This window comes from Condylura cristata, unplaced genomic scaffold, assembly GCF_000260355.1.
Source record: "Condylura cristata isolate star-nosed mole 26May11 unplaced genomic scaffold, ConCri1.0 scaffold00024, whole genome shotgun sequence".
NCBI lineage: Eukaryota > Metazoa > Chordata > Mammalia > Eulipotyphla > Talpidae > Condylura > Condylura cristata.
Genome location: NW_004567125.1, coordinates 13,278,148 through 13,297,762, shown reverse-complemented (window position 1 = coordinate 13,297,762; position 19,615 = coordinate 13,278,148). Strand labels below are relative to the sequence as shown.

Below are 19,615 nucleotides of genomic sequence, written 5' to 3'. Positions count from 1 at the left end.
CCCCCCGCAGCAGTGAGCTGGATAGCACTGTGTATCTTTGGGGCCTGTGCCCTTTATGTTTTGTGTGTGTGTGTGCTCAGAAGACAGGCATTGAGCCTTTCAGATGGTGATTCTCCCTGGTACTGTGGATTGAAGGCAGCAAGGCTGGTGGGTCAAGTGAGGCTACCATCTCCTCAGAGACCATGTGCTGGCTGAGTACCTGCAGAGAGTCTGACTTTCATCATTGCAAGGAGAAAGACAGCTTCTTGGAAGCATGGAAAGATGAATTTCTTCCTTGTTCTGGAAGGGTTCCAGCACTGAAGGACAGGGCCAGTTGGTACCAACATTTTGAATCTGTTGAGATTATCTTGATGGTGGGGACACCTGTCCTGGTGTTTTCTTGGCACTCTGTGACAAAGAAGCCTTCTCCATCTCCTGGGTGCCAGGTCTGTGCCAGGAGAAGGTGGCAGACCCATGGTCACTTCGGTACGTTGCAATTACTGGCACCATCTGTGCATCTGCCTTCGAGCATGAGGTGGCAGGAACTCAGACCTCAATGGAAATGGAATTTCATGACCAATTAGGACAAACAGACCTGCTTTTCAGGACGCCAGAGGCCTTGTCCTAAATGAACTTTGTGTATTCCATGGACAGTGTGCCATTTGATTTGTCTATGTTAATAAATTTGTCTAGGAAATAAAGCATTGTAAGTGGACTCTTTTGAATGGGGACTCTAAACATTTGTTTTGTTGCTGTTGCTCAACAAGAAAATGTGTTGTTGTCTATATGACTTTTAAGTGTGTGTGGGATGTGATTTGGGCATGCAGTGCCATCCAGGATCTGCAGCTCCTGGGAACCTAGTGAGTGCCTTGATAAATGAGCAAGCGAAGTATTACCACTACCCAAGTTAGTGCTAGAAAAGTGGTTTCAACCAAATGCAGCAGACTTGCAGTGGAGTTGAGTTGTTACTATTGGCTGGACGGGTCCAGTGGATACTGTTTAGGGGAGAAAATAAGATTGGAGCCGCATCTTGAAGGTGGTAGGTTTGAAGAGGTGTGACAGAGGAGAGAATTTCCAGGTGGGAAAACTCCAGAATCGAGACGGAGACTTAATATGTTTTTAATTTATGGGGTTGATGTGAGCAAGCATTTAATTGAGGAAATCTGGGCTCATGATGCTCCCAATCCTTTACCCTTATTCTTCTCACCTCTTTTAATTTTTTGAATATCTACAGTGTCCTCCATACTGGGCTGGTACAAAGGAAAGGCATGACAGTCCCTTGTGGGGCTGCAGCCTTGTGAGTTACTGTATCTGGGGGAAAATGCAGAGCCAGTGCCAGACCTTGAAAATGTCAAATTAGAACGTCAGGTCGGCTCTGCTGGTGTGACGCCGTGGGCTTGTTCTCTTGTTCCTATGGTGCAGAGCTGGGTAAGTGACGCCTTACCTTGACAGGTGAGTGTTTTATCAGGTCATTTACCATAGTTGTACACATTGATAGAAGAACCATAAGAAAAGCAGTAGTTTTTTTGTGTCTTTGTTCTTTGTTGCTTTTCTGCTGGCTTTGGCATGTCGGGCACTGCCTGAGTGGACAGGAGAGTCTTCTGGCCCTCAGGGATGGGAACCACCCTGCTGGACATTCCCTGGGACTGTAGGAATTCCGATGGTGTCCAGCCAGCCGCAGCCCTAAGCTGCTGTGGAGGAACTGAGATTTGTGTGAAACCCTCTCCCCCACCCCCTCCCTGTCCTCTGGGACCATGGTCTTGTGCTTGACGCAGGAGCTGGCTGTCCCTTGGCTCCTCTTGCTTTGTCATTGGTGCTCCCCAGGTTCAGAGATGGGGCCTAATTTCACATGCAGGCAGCCTCCTGCAGGGGACCCCCTTCCTGTCACTTTCCATGTCTCTCCCCTGGGTCCATTTAACTGCTCAGCCACATTGATGAGCATATTCCAGTTCCGGGCCACCTCTGACACCCCAGCTCTTGTTTATCGCTCTGCATTTAGCAGTGCTATTGATTTGCCATTTGCTGCAGTTTAGCTGGGTTTAGGGTGGTGAGTAATAGTGGATGTCTTTCTAGCTATTGACCTGACTTCCTGGTATCCACACGGAGGTTTCTAAGAGTACTATGTGGGAGCAGCACTCTTGTGTGGCTGCATTTTTTGTTTTAACTCCAAGGTGGCCCAGGACTCGGGGGCAATAAAGGTAAATCTGAGACCTGTCTCCTTGTGTTTGTGTATGAGAGTCTTGTACTCTTTTCTGCTTGAGTTCTAAATCTATTTTTCTCCTTATTCTTGCTTCCCTTCATTCTACTCTCCCCTTAATACAAGCTCCACGCTGCCTTCTCAGTACCTCTCCGGGCCACACACTCACGCCTGTGTTTTGCTGTGGGGTGTCCCCACGCACACACACAGAGGACTCTGTCTTGCAGCCTGCACGCCCACACTACCCGGCTGACGCTCACAGGTGGTGGGTGGGGAGCCCAAGGAGACAGCTGTGGTGTTGGGAGCGTTGCATCTGACTGATGTCCCAGTTCTTTCGAGAAGTGTAAATGCAATAGCTTCCTTTTGGGGATGAAGCGCTCTGTGTGCTTTGCCTTAGTGTCATTCTTCACAGTGACCCTCCAGTTAGATGTCATCTCCCTTTTACAGAAGAGGAGGTGATGTAAAGGACTCTGAGCCCCCACGATCACTCTGATGAGGGTAGAATTTAGCCACTTTCTGTGCCACCACTGTGCTGTTGTAGGCTGGACACAGACTGTGCTAAGGGTCTGCAGGTGCTTGTGGGGGTGTCGTGGGCTGTGACAACCCCAGCACTGCTTCTCCCTCTGTAGGAGAGGCATGGTGTGGTGTCTGAAGACAGCCCTTGACCAGAGCAAGACATCTGCCTCTGGGGCAGGTGTAGCTGCAGGCAGGTCCGGGAGCGTGTGGCCACCAGCCTGGAGAAGTGGGGGCAGGAGGTTGGCTCAGCCTGAGCCCCCACTGTCTCCTGCTGCCATCCCAGGGGCAGGACCTGGTGCTGCACTTGCCCTTCGTGATGGCAGTACCCCTCTTGCTCTGGAAGGCCTCTGTATTTTTTTTTTTAAAGATTTATTCATACAGAACTGGGGTATAGGCCAGAGTTGCAGGGGCAGTGAGAGGATTCACCAGAGACAGAGTAGGGAGCAGAACAGGCAGATTGATGAAGTACACTGCTGAGGGGAGCAGCGGGCGGGTCAGGAGAGGTCTGCCGCGCCATGTGGTCACCTCCGGGGCAGGCGGGGATCGAACTCATGGGGAAGTGGCTTTCGATTCTTAGTGCTGCGCTTTAACCCACTGCGCCACCAGGGAGGGCCAAGCCTCTGTATTTTTTGAAAACATGTTTATACCAATCTCTCCTTTGAGCCCACAAGTGCTGAGAGTAGGAAGGACAGGTATTCTTGCTCTTGTTTTCTATCCAGAGGTGATTAGTTCGGCTCCTGTTGGGCAGTGGTGATGACGAGCTTCGTGGTTTTCCTTTGGTTTGTTTAGTAGATGTGGGGACAATGGTCCAAGAGGATGAAACTATGGTGAGGGTGGGTGACTTCTAGTTTGTGGAATTAGTACAGAAATACACTGATAGAACTGTGTGGTCTATTAATCATGCGATGCCCCTGAGTATTTAATTTGTCCATGTGCTCCCTTGCCCTCCTGCCCTTTCTCCCCCTTCCCACCCCGTCCATCCTGGCAGAGGAAGAAGCTGCCAGGACCCTGTGACTCGGCAAGATCCCCGAGGCCTGGGATCCCACCTAGCTGGGAGTCTTCTCAAGGGGCTGGTCTTCCTATCAGTGCCTGCTTCATCCTTTTCTATAGCTTTTCTCAGGAGCTGAGGCAGGAGAAGATCCTGTTCTCAGAAAGAGTGTGTATGTGGCTGGACAATGCTACTGGCATTTTGGTACCCCCGGTAGGTTGGGGTACTTCATCATCTTTAGTGAGACCATTTAGGGCAGAGGGATGGGGATGCTGTACCTCGAGCCTCCAACCAAAGCATGGAAACTTTTGCTGCTCAAGTAGGACTCCTATAGGCCATCGGGGTGGCTGGCCACCCTAGCTGCACAAGGCATGCTTCCTTACTGACCTTGGGCAGTCCATCCTTACCTCTGCTTCTTATGCCCAAGAGCTGTGACTCTTAGTGGGTGATTATTTAGCAGCAGTTTCTGTAGGGGTCGTGCCCTGGCTCTGGTGTTTCCTACTGGGCCCAGTAGCTGTTTTTGGTCTATTCTGGCTTTCTAGTTGTTTTCTGAATCTCTTAGAACCAGGGAGGAGGTGGCTCAAGACCCCATAGTTCAACCAGCGAAGTTCCGTGCCTCTGTGGTGCTGGGAGTTGCTGTGTCCCAGGCTGACTTGACCTGGCAACTCCAGCCCTTCAGCAGGGGCTGCGGTTACAAGCTTGGGAGGCCAGATGCAACAGGACCTCAACATAGTGCCTGAGGGAGAGCAGATAGAGCCCGAGGCTCAGTTCTGGGGTTTTCCTTGGGTTACCCTGGGAACCAGAGTCCATATGGAAAAGGCTCTGCACATGGCCAGCCCCTCCTGGGTGGAAGAGCTGTGTGGGCTCACAGGGACAGCTAACCCGGGAGCCTGTTTTGCGCTCTGGCATGTACTGTGAACTTTTCCACCTCTCACAGACATGGCTGTGAAAGTATTGTTTTAGACAAGCCAGAGCCTTGCTGCGTTCTGTTGGCCCCCTTAGAGTGGGAGGCGAGTGGGGTGGTCTGCGATCCGGTATTGGTGCACACAGACTGACTGTTACTGTGTCCCAAGAAGGCCTTTGTCTACACCCCTCTGTCCCAGCCTCACCCTGACCCTTCCTCACCCCCACCACCTTCTCTTGAATGTTTTTCCAATTTTCATTTCCAAACCTAGTTCCTCATTAAAATAGAAGTTGGGCATCCCTTATCTTTTTGCCTCCTTTTACAATCTCTTCGCCTTGCCTCATGCCTCTTTGTGTTGTGACTTTTAAATAAAGGCAGGAATGGAACTGCTGGGGTGCTGCGTGCTTTCTGGTGTGTTCTCCCTTAACCCCCATGCAACTCTGCGAGGTGATAGGGATAGGGAGGCTGATCAGCTGGCTTGTGTTCATAGAGCAGTGTTAGAGTGGCAGAGTGGGCATGGGATGCCAGGTGGTTTCGTTGGACTCTACCTTACTGGACCTGAATCATAATCTCACCTTAACTCAGTACTAACTTGGTGACTTAGCAAAGCACTCGATCCTTGGGATCTGTATCCTGCCTTGTTGGAGTAAATAAGAGAGGGAATTGAAAGACTTTGGAGGTGCTTCCCAGCTGAGGTTGCTCCCACCTGTCTTTTCTTGTCACTGGGAAACTGTCTTTATAGTACACATGAACGTCTTTGGCTATCTTTTTTTTTTTTTTTTTTAGATTTTTATTTATTTATTCACACAGAACTGGGGTACAGGCTAGAGGCTCAGGGGCGGTGAGAGGCTTCACCAGAGACAGAGTGGGGAGCAGAACAGGCAGATCTACGAAGCACACTGCTGAGGGAAGCAGCGGGCGGGTCAGGAGAGGTCTGGCTCGCCATGTGGTCTCCTCCGGGGCAGGCGGCAGGCGGGAATCGAACTCATGCGGAAGCGGCCTCAGATTCTCAATGCTGTGCTTCAACCCGCTGCGCCACCAGGGAGGGCCGTCTTTGGCTATCTTTGTGGCTGTTTTTACTTTGCTCCACCTTTTGGTAAGAGATTCTGTTGTGACTTGGTTTCTCACATTCCCAGTTTCCTTTAACTCACTCGAATTACTGTATCTGAAAAATCATTGCAAAAGTGTGTGCTTTCTTGATGATGATGGTGAGAATGATTAATTACTTTGCTATAAGGACTATTGGGTGGGTTGCCACAGGGAGTTGGTAATAAGATGGAGCTTAATAGTCTGGGACTGTGTGAAGGCATGGAATAGAGCCAGATAGCATACAGATTTAGCTCAACAGCACGGAGAGTGACCATTTGTTCATTCTTGTGTGTGGTGGGCCAGGTTTTATGCTAAGTGTTCAGGAGAGGGTGATAACAGAGTGACACCTTGATATTGTCTAGTTTGGGGAGACGCTGTTCACATAAGAACAGCAGACTCTAATCTAGATAAGTGCTGTAAGAAGTTGGAAGTGCCAAGCTCTTTACACACATTAATTTATTTCATCTTCACAATGGCTTCTTAAGAAGGACCTTCTTTCTATTTTATAGAAGATACTTACACTCAGATTTCAATCCAGATGTAACTCTACAGCACGATTTCTTTCTGCTCTACCTCACTCCCTTCCTTAGCGTGTTCAATACAGTCTCTGTTAGTCTTTGTGCAGGGACATTTTTATCCTTGGACAGAATAACTGGAATCTTCCACATTGTCATTTGAAGGCTGTAGTTAAAAGCTCCCTCAACCAACCTTATACTCTGTGCTGGAAGCTTTAATGGCCAGTGATTGGCCTTGGAGGATGTTTGGTTTCTATGAGATGCTGTTAAGGTTCAAGTATGTCATCAGACCATGACAATACATGAGGTTGTTTAATGCCAGTCTTGTTCTGTAACCTGGGTGGTTTATCTGGTTACTTAGCTGAATGTGGAATGCAGGGAAGCTGAGGGCTTGGAACCCCAGACAGGGACATTTTGGTGGGAAAGGAATTTGCTGAGAAGTTTGGCACAGACAGGGAGGAGGGTTGGACACAAGGTATTGGAAATATGAGGAATAGGGCCAGAAGTGAGAAGCAGGGGGTCTCCAGAGCCAGGTTTTTCCTAAAATGGTCATAGCAAGTCTGATTCTGCACCATTTCCCTTTCTGGAGATACAGTGCATCCCACTGTCGTTTTCTCAACTCTTGTGTGAAAATGATAGAACCAATACCTGTTGTCTCTGGTAAGCATGATAAAAAGGCAATACAGCACAGGTGTGAGTCAAGGGTCCGCGCCAAGAATAGGATGGCTCATGTTTCTACCTGGAGTTCTTGACTCCACTGCTGCTCCGGGCTGGATTGGCATCCAAGCCAGAGCCCAGCCTGTTGGAGCTGCTGCTCGGCTGTGGACCCTCACAGGACCTTTCTCTCTCCTTTCCCTTCTTCTTCTCAGTGACTTTGTTTTTCCTCAGTCTCTCCTCTTTTAACTGCCCCCTCCTTGTGCCATAGCCTGAGAGAGGCACTTGGAAGGCCTGGTAGCATTGGCAGCACCTGAGACACCTTTTGAGGAGAGTCAAGAAGCCTCATCCATTATATTCTTTGGACTCTAAAGATGAGGGAGCTTTAGTGTATCAAAGAGAAGGCCCATGACACCAGGGTGATGACACGCAACTTTTGTCTTTGAGGAGAAAGAGAGTCTTAGAAGACCACTCCGAGTTTGCTGTGGGTGAGAACTTTCAACAGTTAATATCTGAGGTGGTGACCTCTTCATCACTAGTGATGTTTAAGCTCCGTCTGTTTAACAGAATGACAGGGGTTTATAGAAGAGATTAAAATTTCAGGGGTGTGTGTAATGTCAGACAGAATGATCTGTCCTTACTATCCCTTCCAATTCTGAAACTTGACTTTCTTAATTGCACCATGACCTGCCTTTTTCTTTTAGTCACAGTCTGTGTATTTTGGAATTGTTAAATTGGAGAATGTATTAATTTTTTCTTGGTGTGTCTTTAGAAATACATTCCTGCCTGGATGATCCGGTGCTGTTAATGTTTTGGGGTCACCCATTCAGCCTGGTTCACTCTAGAAATGTTTGGACTCTTGGCTCTGGAAACTTGAGCATGATACAGAAACAATCTACTTTATGAGCTGCTGTTCCATTTTACTGCACTGGAGAGTAGGAATATGAGATAAGGTTGCTATACTCTTGTAATGTAGAAAATATTCATACTCTTTGGGGGAAAGGAAATAGATCATCTTGAAGGAGAAATAAAATTCATGCAGTTATAGCTCAGTTTTTCCCCTCGGGATATTTATCTAGTGAATTCTAGCATCTAGATGACTACCAGCAGTGCAGAAAGACGAGAGAAATTTGAGCAGCGATGGACACTGAAGCCCAGAGGAGAGAATTTCAGAAATGCACTCACAACCTAATTTGGTTGCAGCTCTAATTGTTTCTTCATGGCAAACCAAAAGGGGAAAAGTAATTGTGTTTTACTTTAAAATAATCATTTTGTAGACATGTAATTTACATGGTATAAACTTCACCCTATTAAGTGTGTACAAATCTGTGGTTTTTAGTGTAATCAGATAATTGTGCAACCATCATCACTGTCTAGTTGCAAAACATTTTTGTCATTCCTCAAGGAAAACTGTACCATTAACTGTCACTTACCCAGCCCTTGGCAACCATTAATCTACTTTCTGATTCTAGAGACTGACCTTCTCTGGACATTTCCTATAAGTGGAATAATTCAGTAGGTAGTGTTTTATAACTGACTTCTTTCACTTAGCATGTTTTGAAGTTTATCCATGTTGTCGTATATATCAGTATTTCATTTCTTTTTATTATAGAATAATAATGTATTATATAGCTATGCCACCATTTCTGTATTCATTCATCCATTGACTGATATTTGGGTATTCCCCAAATTTTGGTTATTATACATAAGATTACTCCATGAATATTCATGTACAAATTTTTGTGTGACCATGTGTTCTCATTTATGTTGGGTGCATACCTAGTAGTGGGAATCACTGGTTCGTATGTTAATATATAACTGGTTCATATGTTTACATTTTTTAGGAACTGCCAAATTGTTTTCTAAAGTAGGTGTACTATTTTTTTTTTTTTTTTTTTTTTTTAAAGATTTATTTATTTATTCATACAGAACTGGGGTACAGGCCAGAGGCTCAGGGGCGGTGAGAGGCTTCACCAGAGACAGAGTGGGGAGCAGAACAGGCAGATCGACGAAGTACACTGCTGAGGGGAGCAGCGGGCGGGTCAGGAGAGGTCTGGCTCGCCATGTGGTCTCCTCCGGGGCAGGCGGCAGGCGGGAATCGAACTCATGCGGAAGTGGCTTCAGATTCTCAGTGCTGTGCTTTAACCCGCTGCGCCACCAGGGAGGGCCCGGTGTACTATTTTTTATAGCACATATGAAAATTCTAATTTCTCCATATCCTTGTCAGCACTTTTTATTGTCTCTTTTTCATTTTAGCCACTCTAGTGGGTATGATGCATATCTGATTGTGGTATGATTCACATTTCCCAGGTAACTAATGACTCAGCATGTTTTTGTATGCTTATTGCCATTTGTGTATCTTTGGAGAAATGTGTATATCTTTTGCCCATTTTTAAATATAGGTGTTTGGCTTTTGTTAAGTTGTAAGAGTTATATTGTAGATTAAAGTTACTTACCAGATATTATATGTAAATATTATTTCCCATTCCAGGGATTGCTCTTTTCATTTCTTTATGCTATCCTTTGAAGCATGCTATTTTAAATTTTGATTAAATCCAATTTCTTCCCCCCACCCTTTTTTTGTACTTTTGGTATCATACCTAAAAAAGCATTGTCTAACTTTACTCCTATATCTTTTCTAGGAATCTTAGAATTTTAACTATTACATTTAGATACATGTATTTTTGAGTTAATTTTCACGTATCTGTATGGTTGGGGTCCAACTTCAGTCTTTGTATGTAGATACTTAATTGTTCCAGCACCATTGTTGGAAAGATCATCTTTCCCTACTGAGTTATTTTTATATTCATGTCAAAAATAAGTTGGCTTTAAGTGCAACTGTGTTCTGAACGGTTTGTAATATAATGGCTAGATTCATGTCAGTATCAAATTGTTTTAATTTCTGTAGTTATAAAAGTAACTTAAGCATTTGAAGGTTAAGTCCTAAAACTTTGCTTGTTTTCCAGATTGTTCTGGCTAGTTTGGGTTCCTTGCATCTCTACATGAATTCTAGTTTTGACTTGTCAGTTTGTGTAGGAAAGCCAGATGGGATTTTGTGACATTGTGATATGATAAATACATGTTTGGACCTTGGTTCCTGACACAAAGCTCCTAAGACCCTTGGAATTTCCTAATGATAGGGGTGAGAGGATCATCTTTTGTTAGTGATAAGAAGCCCTTTACTGAATTGATGCAGATGAGGTGACTTTTGTGGGCCCCTAGAAGCTTCAGGATGTGGTCTGGTCCTCAGAGGAACCAACCATTTTATTAGAGGGTTGAAATTTTTAGCCTACCTCCTGCCTCAGGGTGGGAAGAGGGGCTGGGAGATTGAGTTCAATCTTAGTCACCTACAAAGTAATCAATTATGCCTATGTAATGGAACTGCCATAAAAACTCTAAACAGTGGGGTTTGGAGAGCTTCCAAGTTGAACATATCAAGGTATTGGAAGGGTAGTGTTCCCTGATAGGATTACCAGAAGTCCACACCCTTCCCACATACTTTGTCCTGTGTACCTCTTCATCTGGTTACTCATTTGTATCCTTTATAATAAGTTTTCCCTGAGTTCTGTGATGTTGTATAGCCAATTATTGAGTCTGGGTAGGGGCCATGGGAACCCTGGATTTATAACTCGTTGTTCAGAAGTGTGGGAGGCCTGGAACTTGTGATTGGTATATGAAGCAGTCTTGTGGGAGTGAGCTCCTAACTTGTGGGGTCTGTATTAACTCTAGGTAGATAGGATTGAATTGAATAGGTAGAAGGCCAGTTGAAATCTGCAAAGAATTAGAAAATTGTTTAATGTAAAAAGCCCATGTATTTGATATTAGAATTACTGGTTTGTAAAAACAGTTTATAGATTTTAGTAGAGGTTGTATTGAATTTGTTGTTCAAGTAGGAAAGTATTACTATCGTAATAGTATTATGCCTTCTGATTTATGAACATGGGATGCCTTCCCACATTTGTCTTCTTGAATATCTCTCAATGGTTTTTTGTAATTACCAGTATACTGTCATCTTTTGTTGCATTTCTTCCTAAGTATTCTACTCTTTTTGATGCTGCTGTTGTAAATAGAAGTGTTTATTTAACTTTGTTTTTGAACTTACTTAGTGATTCTAATAGCTTTGTGTGTGTGTGTGTGTGTGTGTGTGTGTGTGTGTGAGAGAGAGAGAGAGAGAGAGAGAGAGAATTCTATAGGATTTCCTTTGTACAAGACCTTGTTATCTATGAACAGAGGTAGTTTTCTTTTTATTTAATTGTTCTTGCTAGGACTTCCAGATTGTTAAATAAAAAATGATGAGAGTAGACATATTTTACTTGGTCTTCATCCAACCTTGCATTTTCATAAGTCCATCTCGGTCATTGTGCATCATACTTTTTATATGTTCCTAGATTTGCCTTGCCTGGTGCTTTCTTTTAAATTTGGGGACATTGTTAAAGGAAAAGTGAGTGTATATATATATATTTTATATATATATACATATATAAAATATAGCATATTGTACCATTTTTGCTGCTAATAGTATGTAGGAAGCATTAAAAAAATCTTAAAAATCAGCCTCAAGGATTCAAAAGACATAGTAAGAGACCATTGCTCATTGTAGCTTACACATTGGGCACTGTATTCAATGGTTATCTTGAACCTTGAAAAAATACATTGATTTCTAGTTTCCAGTGTTTTAATTGTCCCCTCTTTCTGCTTCAATTCTGCTTAAGCCTGTTGGTACTGAATTCTCAAGTCTGTCCTTCTCTGACGCTATGGCATTTTGGATCACTTTGCTTATAATAGTCAGCCTGTGAGAATTCTAGCAAGGCTTGTAAAGCAACAAATTCTGTATCTTCATGGTTTTGGTGCACAAAACGGGAGTGTAATGATAAAAAGTAAAATAATAAAAGGAATGTCATTTCTTTGTAATTTACAGTAGTTTATAAACTATGAAACAGTCTTCTATAATTCTTACAACAAATCTGACATGTAGGCAGTACAGATGCTGGCTATAATCTATGGATGAAACAGAGGCTTGGAAAGTTGAAATACTTAGAAGTCAGAAGCTGTGATGGAATGCTGGTGCTGCCCAAAGTCAAATGCTTCATTCTCTTTGTGAATCTTATATGATTCCTCTTTAGCATCATCCTGGTGTTCTTTCTGTTTTGTTTTTTTTTTTTTTTTTCAGTTTCCCAGTTCTCTCTGATATGGTTTATTTTTTCCTTCCTCAGTGGCATTGCTCCCTTTTCATTGTTGAGCATTCAGATGTCTTTTTAGAAAATCCTGATGGCCAGCAATTTTTCATTGCTGTTTTTCTCCCCCTGTTTCATGACTATGTGGATGTCCTTGCACAGGCTTCTTCATCTACATCAATTAAAACGTAGTGTAGGCCCTCCCTGGTGGCGCAGCGGGTTAAAGCACAGCACAAAGAAGCTTAAACCACTTCCACATGAGTTCGATCCCTGCCTGCCCCGGAGGTGACCACATGGCGTGGCAGACCTCTCCTGACCCACCCGCTGCTCCCCTCAGCAGTGTACTTCGTCAGTCTGCCTGTTCTGCTCTCCACTCTGTCTCTGGTGAAGCCTCTCACCACCTCTGAGCCTCTGGCTGTACCCCAGTTCTGTATGAACAAATAAATCTTTTAAAAAAAAAAAAAACGTAGTGTAATGAAGCAGGCTCTCATGGACCCTGGCTTATGTTCATCCAGACTATTTCCTACTAGGTATTCATGTGACAGCCCAGGATAGGGAGGCCCACACTGGCTCTGACTCTGCCCCTTATAAGCTGTGTTTCTGTTCTCTTTGAGCCTCAGTTTCCCTCTCTGTAAAATTGGGGTTGGAACAATTGACCTTGAAGGCCTCTTATGCTCCATTGTAGGGCATGGCTTTCCCGTGACTTTATTATAGTGCTCTTTCTACATGTTTCTGTTCCTGGATGACCTGGTGGTTGTACAGGTGATGTTTTCATTGTGAGATGGCCTTTGTCAGTGTTTCTCTTTGCCTCTCACCATATCTTATACTTCCCCCTTTTCCTCTTTATTTCTATAGAACTAACTTGCTCCCAAGAGGCAGAATAGAAAGTGCTTCCTACTTGGAATGCAGCCAGGCCTCTGCCCTACCCCTGCGTCTGTGATGTCAGGAGAACTAACCACAGAAATGAAGCTCTTATTCAAGAGCAAATAGTTGAAAGACCAAAATCTTTTTTCTATCTTAGTGCATTTTTCTTCCTTTTTTTGCGCTCTCTCAGATCCTCATAATAAAGAGAAATAATCAGGCCAACTCAACTAAGCTTTTGCTAAAGGAGATAAAAGAACCCAGAGAAAAGGCCTCTCCGTGGGCACTGGATGGCTCAACGCACACCCCCACCACAGCCCCATTTTCAAGCATTGCATGGCATTAGCATAAAGAAAGTCACCACAATTATTTAGCATCCAGCCCCTTAATGCAGAGGAGCAGAAAGGATTCTGCTGTGATCACCCCCGCTGAGTCCCCTGATCAGTCGTGACAGTCACATCACATGGTCTTCCAATAACACTTCCTTTTTTGGATGGACTGAGAGGGTGAGGAGGAAATCTAAGTGCCTCATTCCACTAGACTACAAGTACATATAAAGACATGGATGCAGCTGCATTTCAGGCATTTGGAAGCGTTTCTGGATGTGTGTGTATTTGTGGGTATGAGTGTATGCATGTGTTTGTGTGTGCAGGGGGAAGGGAATCTGCTCAGAACTTTTTCTTGTGTTGCCATGGGGTAAGGACGCTGGTAATGGCCACATGCTATGTCCTCTCCCTCAAGCCCAGCATGGGAGGGACCACAGCAGGCCCCAGAGTGGGTACTGAGGACCTCCAGGCCATGCTTGTCTGTCTTCCCCTCCCCCAGAGCCCTAAGTAGAAGGTCATTGGCTGCCTGCATGCTTGCACTGGAATCTGGGGCCCTGCTGCCTGGCAGTTAATGCTGCTTTGTTCCTTGCTAAATGAGGCGAGAATTTTCCCCAGGTCACATTCATAATCCAGCTTGGAAGGACACTCAGCAGTGCGGGCCCTCTCCCCAGTACAGTGCCTGTGGGCAGGGAAGAGCTTTCCCTTGGGAGGGTGGGATGGCCTGGGCTATGTCGAAAACTGCCAGCCTCTCCTGGTTCTGCCACCTGTCTGTGTCCTCAGGTGGTCTCTTTCTTTGAGTGCGATGCAGAGAGTAAGAAGCCAGGTCCCAGGCCTTGAGGAACCTCTTTTTCCTACTGGCAGGTGGTGGCCAGGTGAATGAGGCCGACCTCTTGGTGTAGGCAGGGAGCACAGTGGTGAGAAAAAGAACAACATAGGTGGGTCAGGATGGCGCCTGTGGAGTGTGACTGGCAGGACACTTCTCATGCACCTTACTTAATGTCCTTTAGTAAAGGAAGCTTAGGCATGATTCCTAAGGCTGCTTCTGGATTTGAAGTCTTTTGTTCCTATAATTTTAAGTGTTTAGGAGGTGTCAGGAGTAGGATAGGTTCAGGACTAACTTACTCCATCACAGCTGGTGAGTTTTAGAAGCAAGCATGGTGTTAGGTTTCTCTCTACTTCTGTATTTATGGAGCAAAGATTCAGTGTGACCAGGAGACCAGTGGTCTGAGAAGTTGCAGGGCTGATAGAATAGAGACCAGTTGGTGTTGGGACCTGAAGGCGGAGAGTTGATAAAGAATGTAGGACAACAGCCCTGGGCTGCACTGTCCTCTGTAATGAGAGGGTCTTTCCCCTGAATCTCATAGGGTATGAGATTCTAGGGTATGAGCTCTAGCTTGGGACCACACGTGGTTTTCAGAAAGAAGATGAGACAGGGAACACAAAGATCCTGGGGCCTTTAAGTATACCCATTGAACCCAGGGACAGTGTGACTTTCCTGTGGCCAGTCAGTGGGTTTAAATGACCTTAGGGACTAAGATTCTGCTGTCCTGTACTGAATTGTATAGGTCTTTGTTCTTAAAGACAGTTAATGTAGCTGGTCTGAAAACCTAAATTGTCCTTTCCTGGGGTGGGTATCTATGCACTGGGGGATCATCCAAGGCCCTGGGTGGGGTTACACATGATCTGTGACCCTTATGATTAACTTGTTGTCCTGTGTCCAGCTCCCAAGGTGGTCTGTGTTCTCCTGCCTGGCCAGCTCAAGCGGTACATGCAAAACTCTGGGCAAAACTGCACAAACCATGCTTCCCCTCATGCAGTGGGTACCCTGCCCTACAGCTTGGTTTTTGGCTAAATTCTGCCTGCTTTGGTCTCTCTCCTGTGCTGTTCAGCTCTTTTGTTCATTTACTGTTACAAATTAGTAGATTTCCGTTTTTAGGACCCTTTAGGGTTACACAGAAATTGGGAGGCAAGGAACGAGTTTGCTCATAGCCCCCTCGCCCCCTCCTTTTCCCTATAACTAGCATCTTGCATCAGTGCAGTGTGTTTGCTCCAGTTGAGATAATATTGCATGTCGCTGTTAACTAATGCTCATAGTTTATATTACTGTTCACTCTTGATGTTGTACATTGTACGCAGTTCTTTAGTATCTTGTCCATATTTACTATTTATGGGAGGTATCATCTGATGATTCTTGTTTCTCTGTCATTATCAGAACCGGAATCTAATGGGTGTGCTTATTTTTTATTCATACTGAAGTTTTCCCTCTGATCTCTGGAAACACTTGTCAGAAACTTTGTAAATAACGTGAGTTCCAGAGGACGGTGGTGGCAGAAAGTCTAACAAGTCGATGGCTGGTGAGGAGTCTGGTGCATGTTCAAGCTGTTATGTCTTGCTGCTTTTCGCGGTGATTCATATACCAGGAAACTCCACACTTCAGTTATCATTGTCTTCAGAAATTAATCTTGAGAATAGGGTGCCAGCAAGGAAATGAGAAAAAAAAAAAAAAACCACCTTCAAGAGGTATTAATCTGTCACAGTGGCTGAGGATGTGCAGAAACTTAAAAATATACCTCATCTTCATTATCCAGCACACTCTGATTCTTTCCTCTTTTTTTTTTCCTTTTAAGATAGTAATGAAAAGTAGGGCTTTTTGTATTTTAAGCCCCTTTATCTTAAGCTGCATGGTAGGTGTTCTGGAAGGAGGCCCTCATGAGGTCTAGTAGCAGCTCCTGGAGATGATCAGGTCAATCCCTCAGACGTGCCTGAAACCCGCTGACAGAATCTTTGCTGCACCACTGTGCACTCCCCATGCACCCAGAATTGCATCTGTGACTGTAAGAGGATCTCTTAGTTCAGTTCAGGTATCTGGATCAAAGTCGGAAGTGGATGAATTGCGACAGGACTGGAAGGGCGGGGAGGCTGATGGGAAAGAGCAGATATGCCTCTGACGTGGAGGCACCAGGTAGAATCCAGGTCAGCCCCTCCTTCCTCAAAGTGGCCATCCTCCCTTGAGTGTCTGGGACATGCAGCGTTCTGAGGGGTAGCAGTCAGCCAGGGATGGGGAGGCATCTCCTCCGTGCTTGGGCGACCACTTGTTCGTTGTCCCTCTGGTTGCCCTGAGCAAAGGGCTCTCTGAACCCTCCCTGCTCTGTAACATAGTGGTTCTGCTTCTTGGCTCTTGCTTGGTGTGGATCTTTTGCTCACATGTGGACCTGTTATAGGGTGGGAAGAGAGGCACCACTGAACCCCCAAACTTGCCTGCTCTAAATAGGTTCTGCCATCCGCCACATCAAAACAAGACATAAGAGCTATAATGGAAAGGAACTTTAATACAATGAGTATACAGTACAGGAAAGACAAAGAATGTAGTTTCTTAATCAGACCCATTAAGTTACCCACCCGCTTGTGGGTAAAAGTCCACCCAAAAGGGATTGGCCCAAAGCAAGGCCTGAAAGCCCACCACAAGACTAAAGCACCTTCTGGCCAAGACCCATAGAAAAGGGTCAGAGATGGCCAGACAAGTCTGGCAGGAAAAGATCAAAATCAATATAAACACCGCCATAGTAAACCTCCCCACGGGTCTCTCACCCACATCTCTTTCAACCAGAACAGGGCCAAGAAACAAGCACAGTTTCTTCACATGTCTCCCTTTGCTCCATGTGTCTTCCTCAGGTCTCTTTCTGGCTCTCCAACCTGCTTCCTTCTTCCTCAGATTTCTTCTCTTCTCTGCTCAGCTCCACCCTTCTTCTGGTGGGGCAGGGAACCTGGAACTTCCCCCTTTCCTGGGGACCACCCTGTTACAGGCCTAAACCCTACTTCATTCCCTTCTAATCTCTTCAAATGATCCTGAAGTAATACCCTGAGAGGGGTTCCTGTCCACCTGTGTTCTCCGAAAGCAGATCTGTGATTCCTCACATGCTTAGGAAGGAAGGTGACGAGCGAGGTATGCTGTGTGTGTGTGTGTATGGGGGGTGGTGGTGGTTGTGTATAAACTGAGCTGTGTGGGAGGCACGAGAGGAGTGTGCTGTGTGTGTAGACACCAGCTAGGGAGGTGGTGGTGATGAAGGAGGCACTGGCACATTTTGTGTCCGTGGTGTGCACCTCACATATGAAGGCTCCCTGGGAAGAGCCTTGTCTGAAGTTGGAAAGCCCCTCTCCTCTCCTCTGGGTTGTCACCCCCCTCCCTTGGCCTCTCCCCAGATTCCTGACCACTTCTGGGTTCTCAGTCCAGCAGTGCCTCTCCAAGAAGGGAGAGCTGAGAGCTAGGTGGATCTGGGATGTAGGAGAATGGCTCCCACCTGAGTCCAGCACAGCTTTCATTGGGTGCTGGCCTCCTCCTGGGTGGCCAGAGGCATAGTCCCAGGCAGCTTGTCTGCACAGTGACCTTGTCTGGTTTTGGGATCCTGCCTCTCACTCGGCAGCTATCAGGGACATCTTCAGGACACCCTGAAGATCTGATGGCCAGGTTGGTTCAGTGCTGACCAGAGTTCAGGAGAGGCAGCCTGGAAACTTCCTGGTGGGGACTTGCGACCAGCCTCAGAGTGTCTTCCTTGCTGCTTGGGTCACTGACATGTTGACAGGCTGCAAGCTGAACAGAGCTCAGTGATGGGAGGAATCCACTGTGGTTACAGACCTGGCCACACCTGTGGGTCTGGGGCTGCCTTTACCTGAGTGGAGGGCCAGCGGCTTTCTCAGTAGGTGCTCTGTGCCCACCGCCCTGGAGGACTGCGTTCCCTGAGGCCCTGGCTGCTTGGAACTGTGCCTTTGGCCTCCCGGCACCAACACTGCATAGTCCTCAGAAGCCCTGGGCAGCATTTCATTTCTGAAACCCCCCTTGCTGGGGCAGCTTGTGCACCCTGTTGCAGGAAGAGCATCTATTCCTGTAAACACAGCAAGGCGTTTCCTGGAGAGATGTCTGTGCCACTGCTCTTTTATTACAGCTCTTTGCTTATCACTTTTAAGTGATTCAGGGGCTGTTAATTCTAGGATAGCCCCTGGGCAAGTCTATGTAATTTGTATGTAGAAAGGAAAGAAGGCCAGTGGGTGGCGTGGCCTTCCCACCCAGGGAACTGATACCCCCTCCCTCTGGGTGTCCAGTCTGTCCTCTTGTTTTATGTAGATGTGGTCTAAGCTTTTGATCCCATTGCCCTGCTTCTAGGAATCCAGACTAAAGAGCTGCTTGGAGGAGCTCAAAGTTGTGTCAGTGAGCTGGTTTGTGGAAGTGGTATTTGTAAAAGTGACATGCGGGCTGGCGGGTTTCTGTTCAAAGAGGGCCAGTACAGGTAATGACTGTTCAGATTTGTATCACTGGCAGGGAACAATGCCCATTTGTATTTCAAGTAAAAGACATCAGGTTGCAGAACAACTTGATTTAAAGTAAAAGACATCAAGTTGCAGAACTATGTAAGCTGTGCACCATGTTACAAATAGATTCCCCTGTGTCTGTAAAATACATGTCTATCAGCACAAAAGGAGATTAACTCAGACTGGACAGAGATTGCCTCAGACTGGACAGTGGAGCTGGGGCTTGTTTTTTGTTTTGTATATTTTTGTATTTGCAGGTTCACAACAAGGAAATACTCATTTTAAATATCTGTATTTAGAAAATAACTTAGTTATTTAGAAAATAACTTAGATTTTTCATAATACACATGTATATGTTTGTGTCTGTGTGTCTAGTCTCGATAACATCTAGGGCTAACTCAGTGACATTCCCTTAAAGCAAATAAACAAACAAGAAAAAAACCACTTATTTTTTGAGCTGTGATAATGTGTAAAGCATGTTTATGTAAAGATTTATACCTTATCCCGTTTGACCTTTACTGAAATTCCATTTCGCAGATGAGGACATTGAGACAAAGGTGAAGTACCTTGCCTCAAAGGTATGGGGGGGGAGTCCTTCACACCAGGTCTTTCTGATTTGGAAGCTGCTTAGTCAGTATGGCATTCAGCTCATCTCTGATTGAGAAGAGATGAAAAAGGAAGCCATAGTTTCTCGCTCCACTGCCTTTCACAAAGTTAGAACTAGCTGAAGGACAATGAATGCACCCCCTCCTCTTGGCTGTTAAATAGAGATAAACTGGGTGGCCCTCCTACGTCCTTCCATTCATTTGGCAACTGTGGACATTTGCCACATTTTTAATGAGTGTCTCCTTCTCCCTGCAGTACGTGGGAAGCCTGGATGTGCCGAGACCTAACAGCCGAGTAGAGATCGTGGCAGCCATGCGCCGCATCCGGGTGAGTACTAGTGGGCCTGCAGCCCACCGCGAGCATCGAGTTGGGGCCAGGAAGGACGGCTGGCTGCATCCTTTGTAAGCTCCAGATGCCCTCCTTGGGCTGCCCAGAAGCTGTTGTGAGTTGGGTGTTCGATTGAGACTACAGGCCCAGGTTAAAATGAGTATGATGGGTAGAG

The 19,615-nt window shown here is 45.7% G+C and overlaps 1 protein-coding gene across 4 annotated transcripts in view; it reads left to right on the top strand.

Annotated features, from left to right (window-relative positions):
- NOS1AP (nitric oxide synthase 1 (neuronal) adaptor protein) overlaps nucleotides 1-19,615 on the top strand; it is a 247,015-nt gene that overhangs the window by 45,276 nt on the left and 182,124 nt on the right. For all 4 annotated transcript variants that reach the window (XM_012729083.1, XM_012729080.1, XM_004688433.2 and 1 more), the window contains exon 2: nucleotides 19,369-19,440. In XM_012729083.1, coding sequence (XP_012584537.1) covers nucleotides 19,369-19,440 — 72 coding nt within the window. The remainder of the gene's footprint in view (nucleotides 1-19,368; nucleotides 19,441-19,615) is intronic.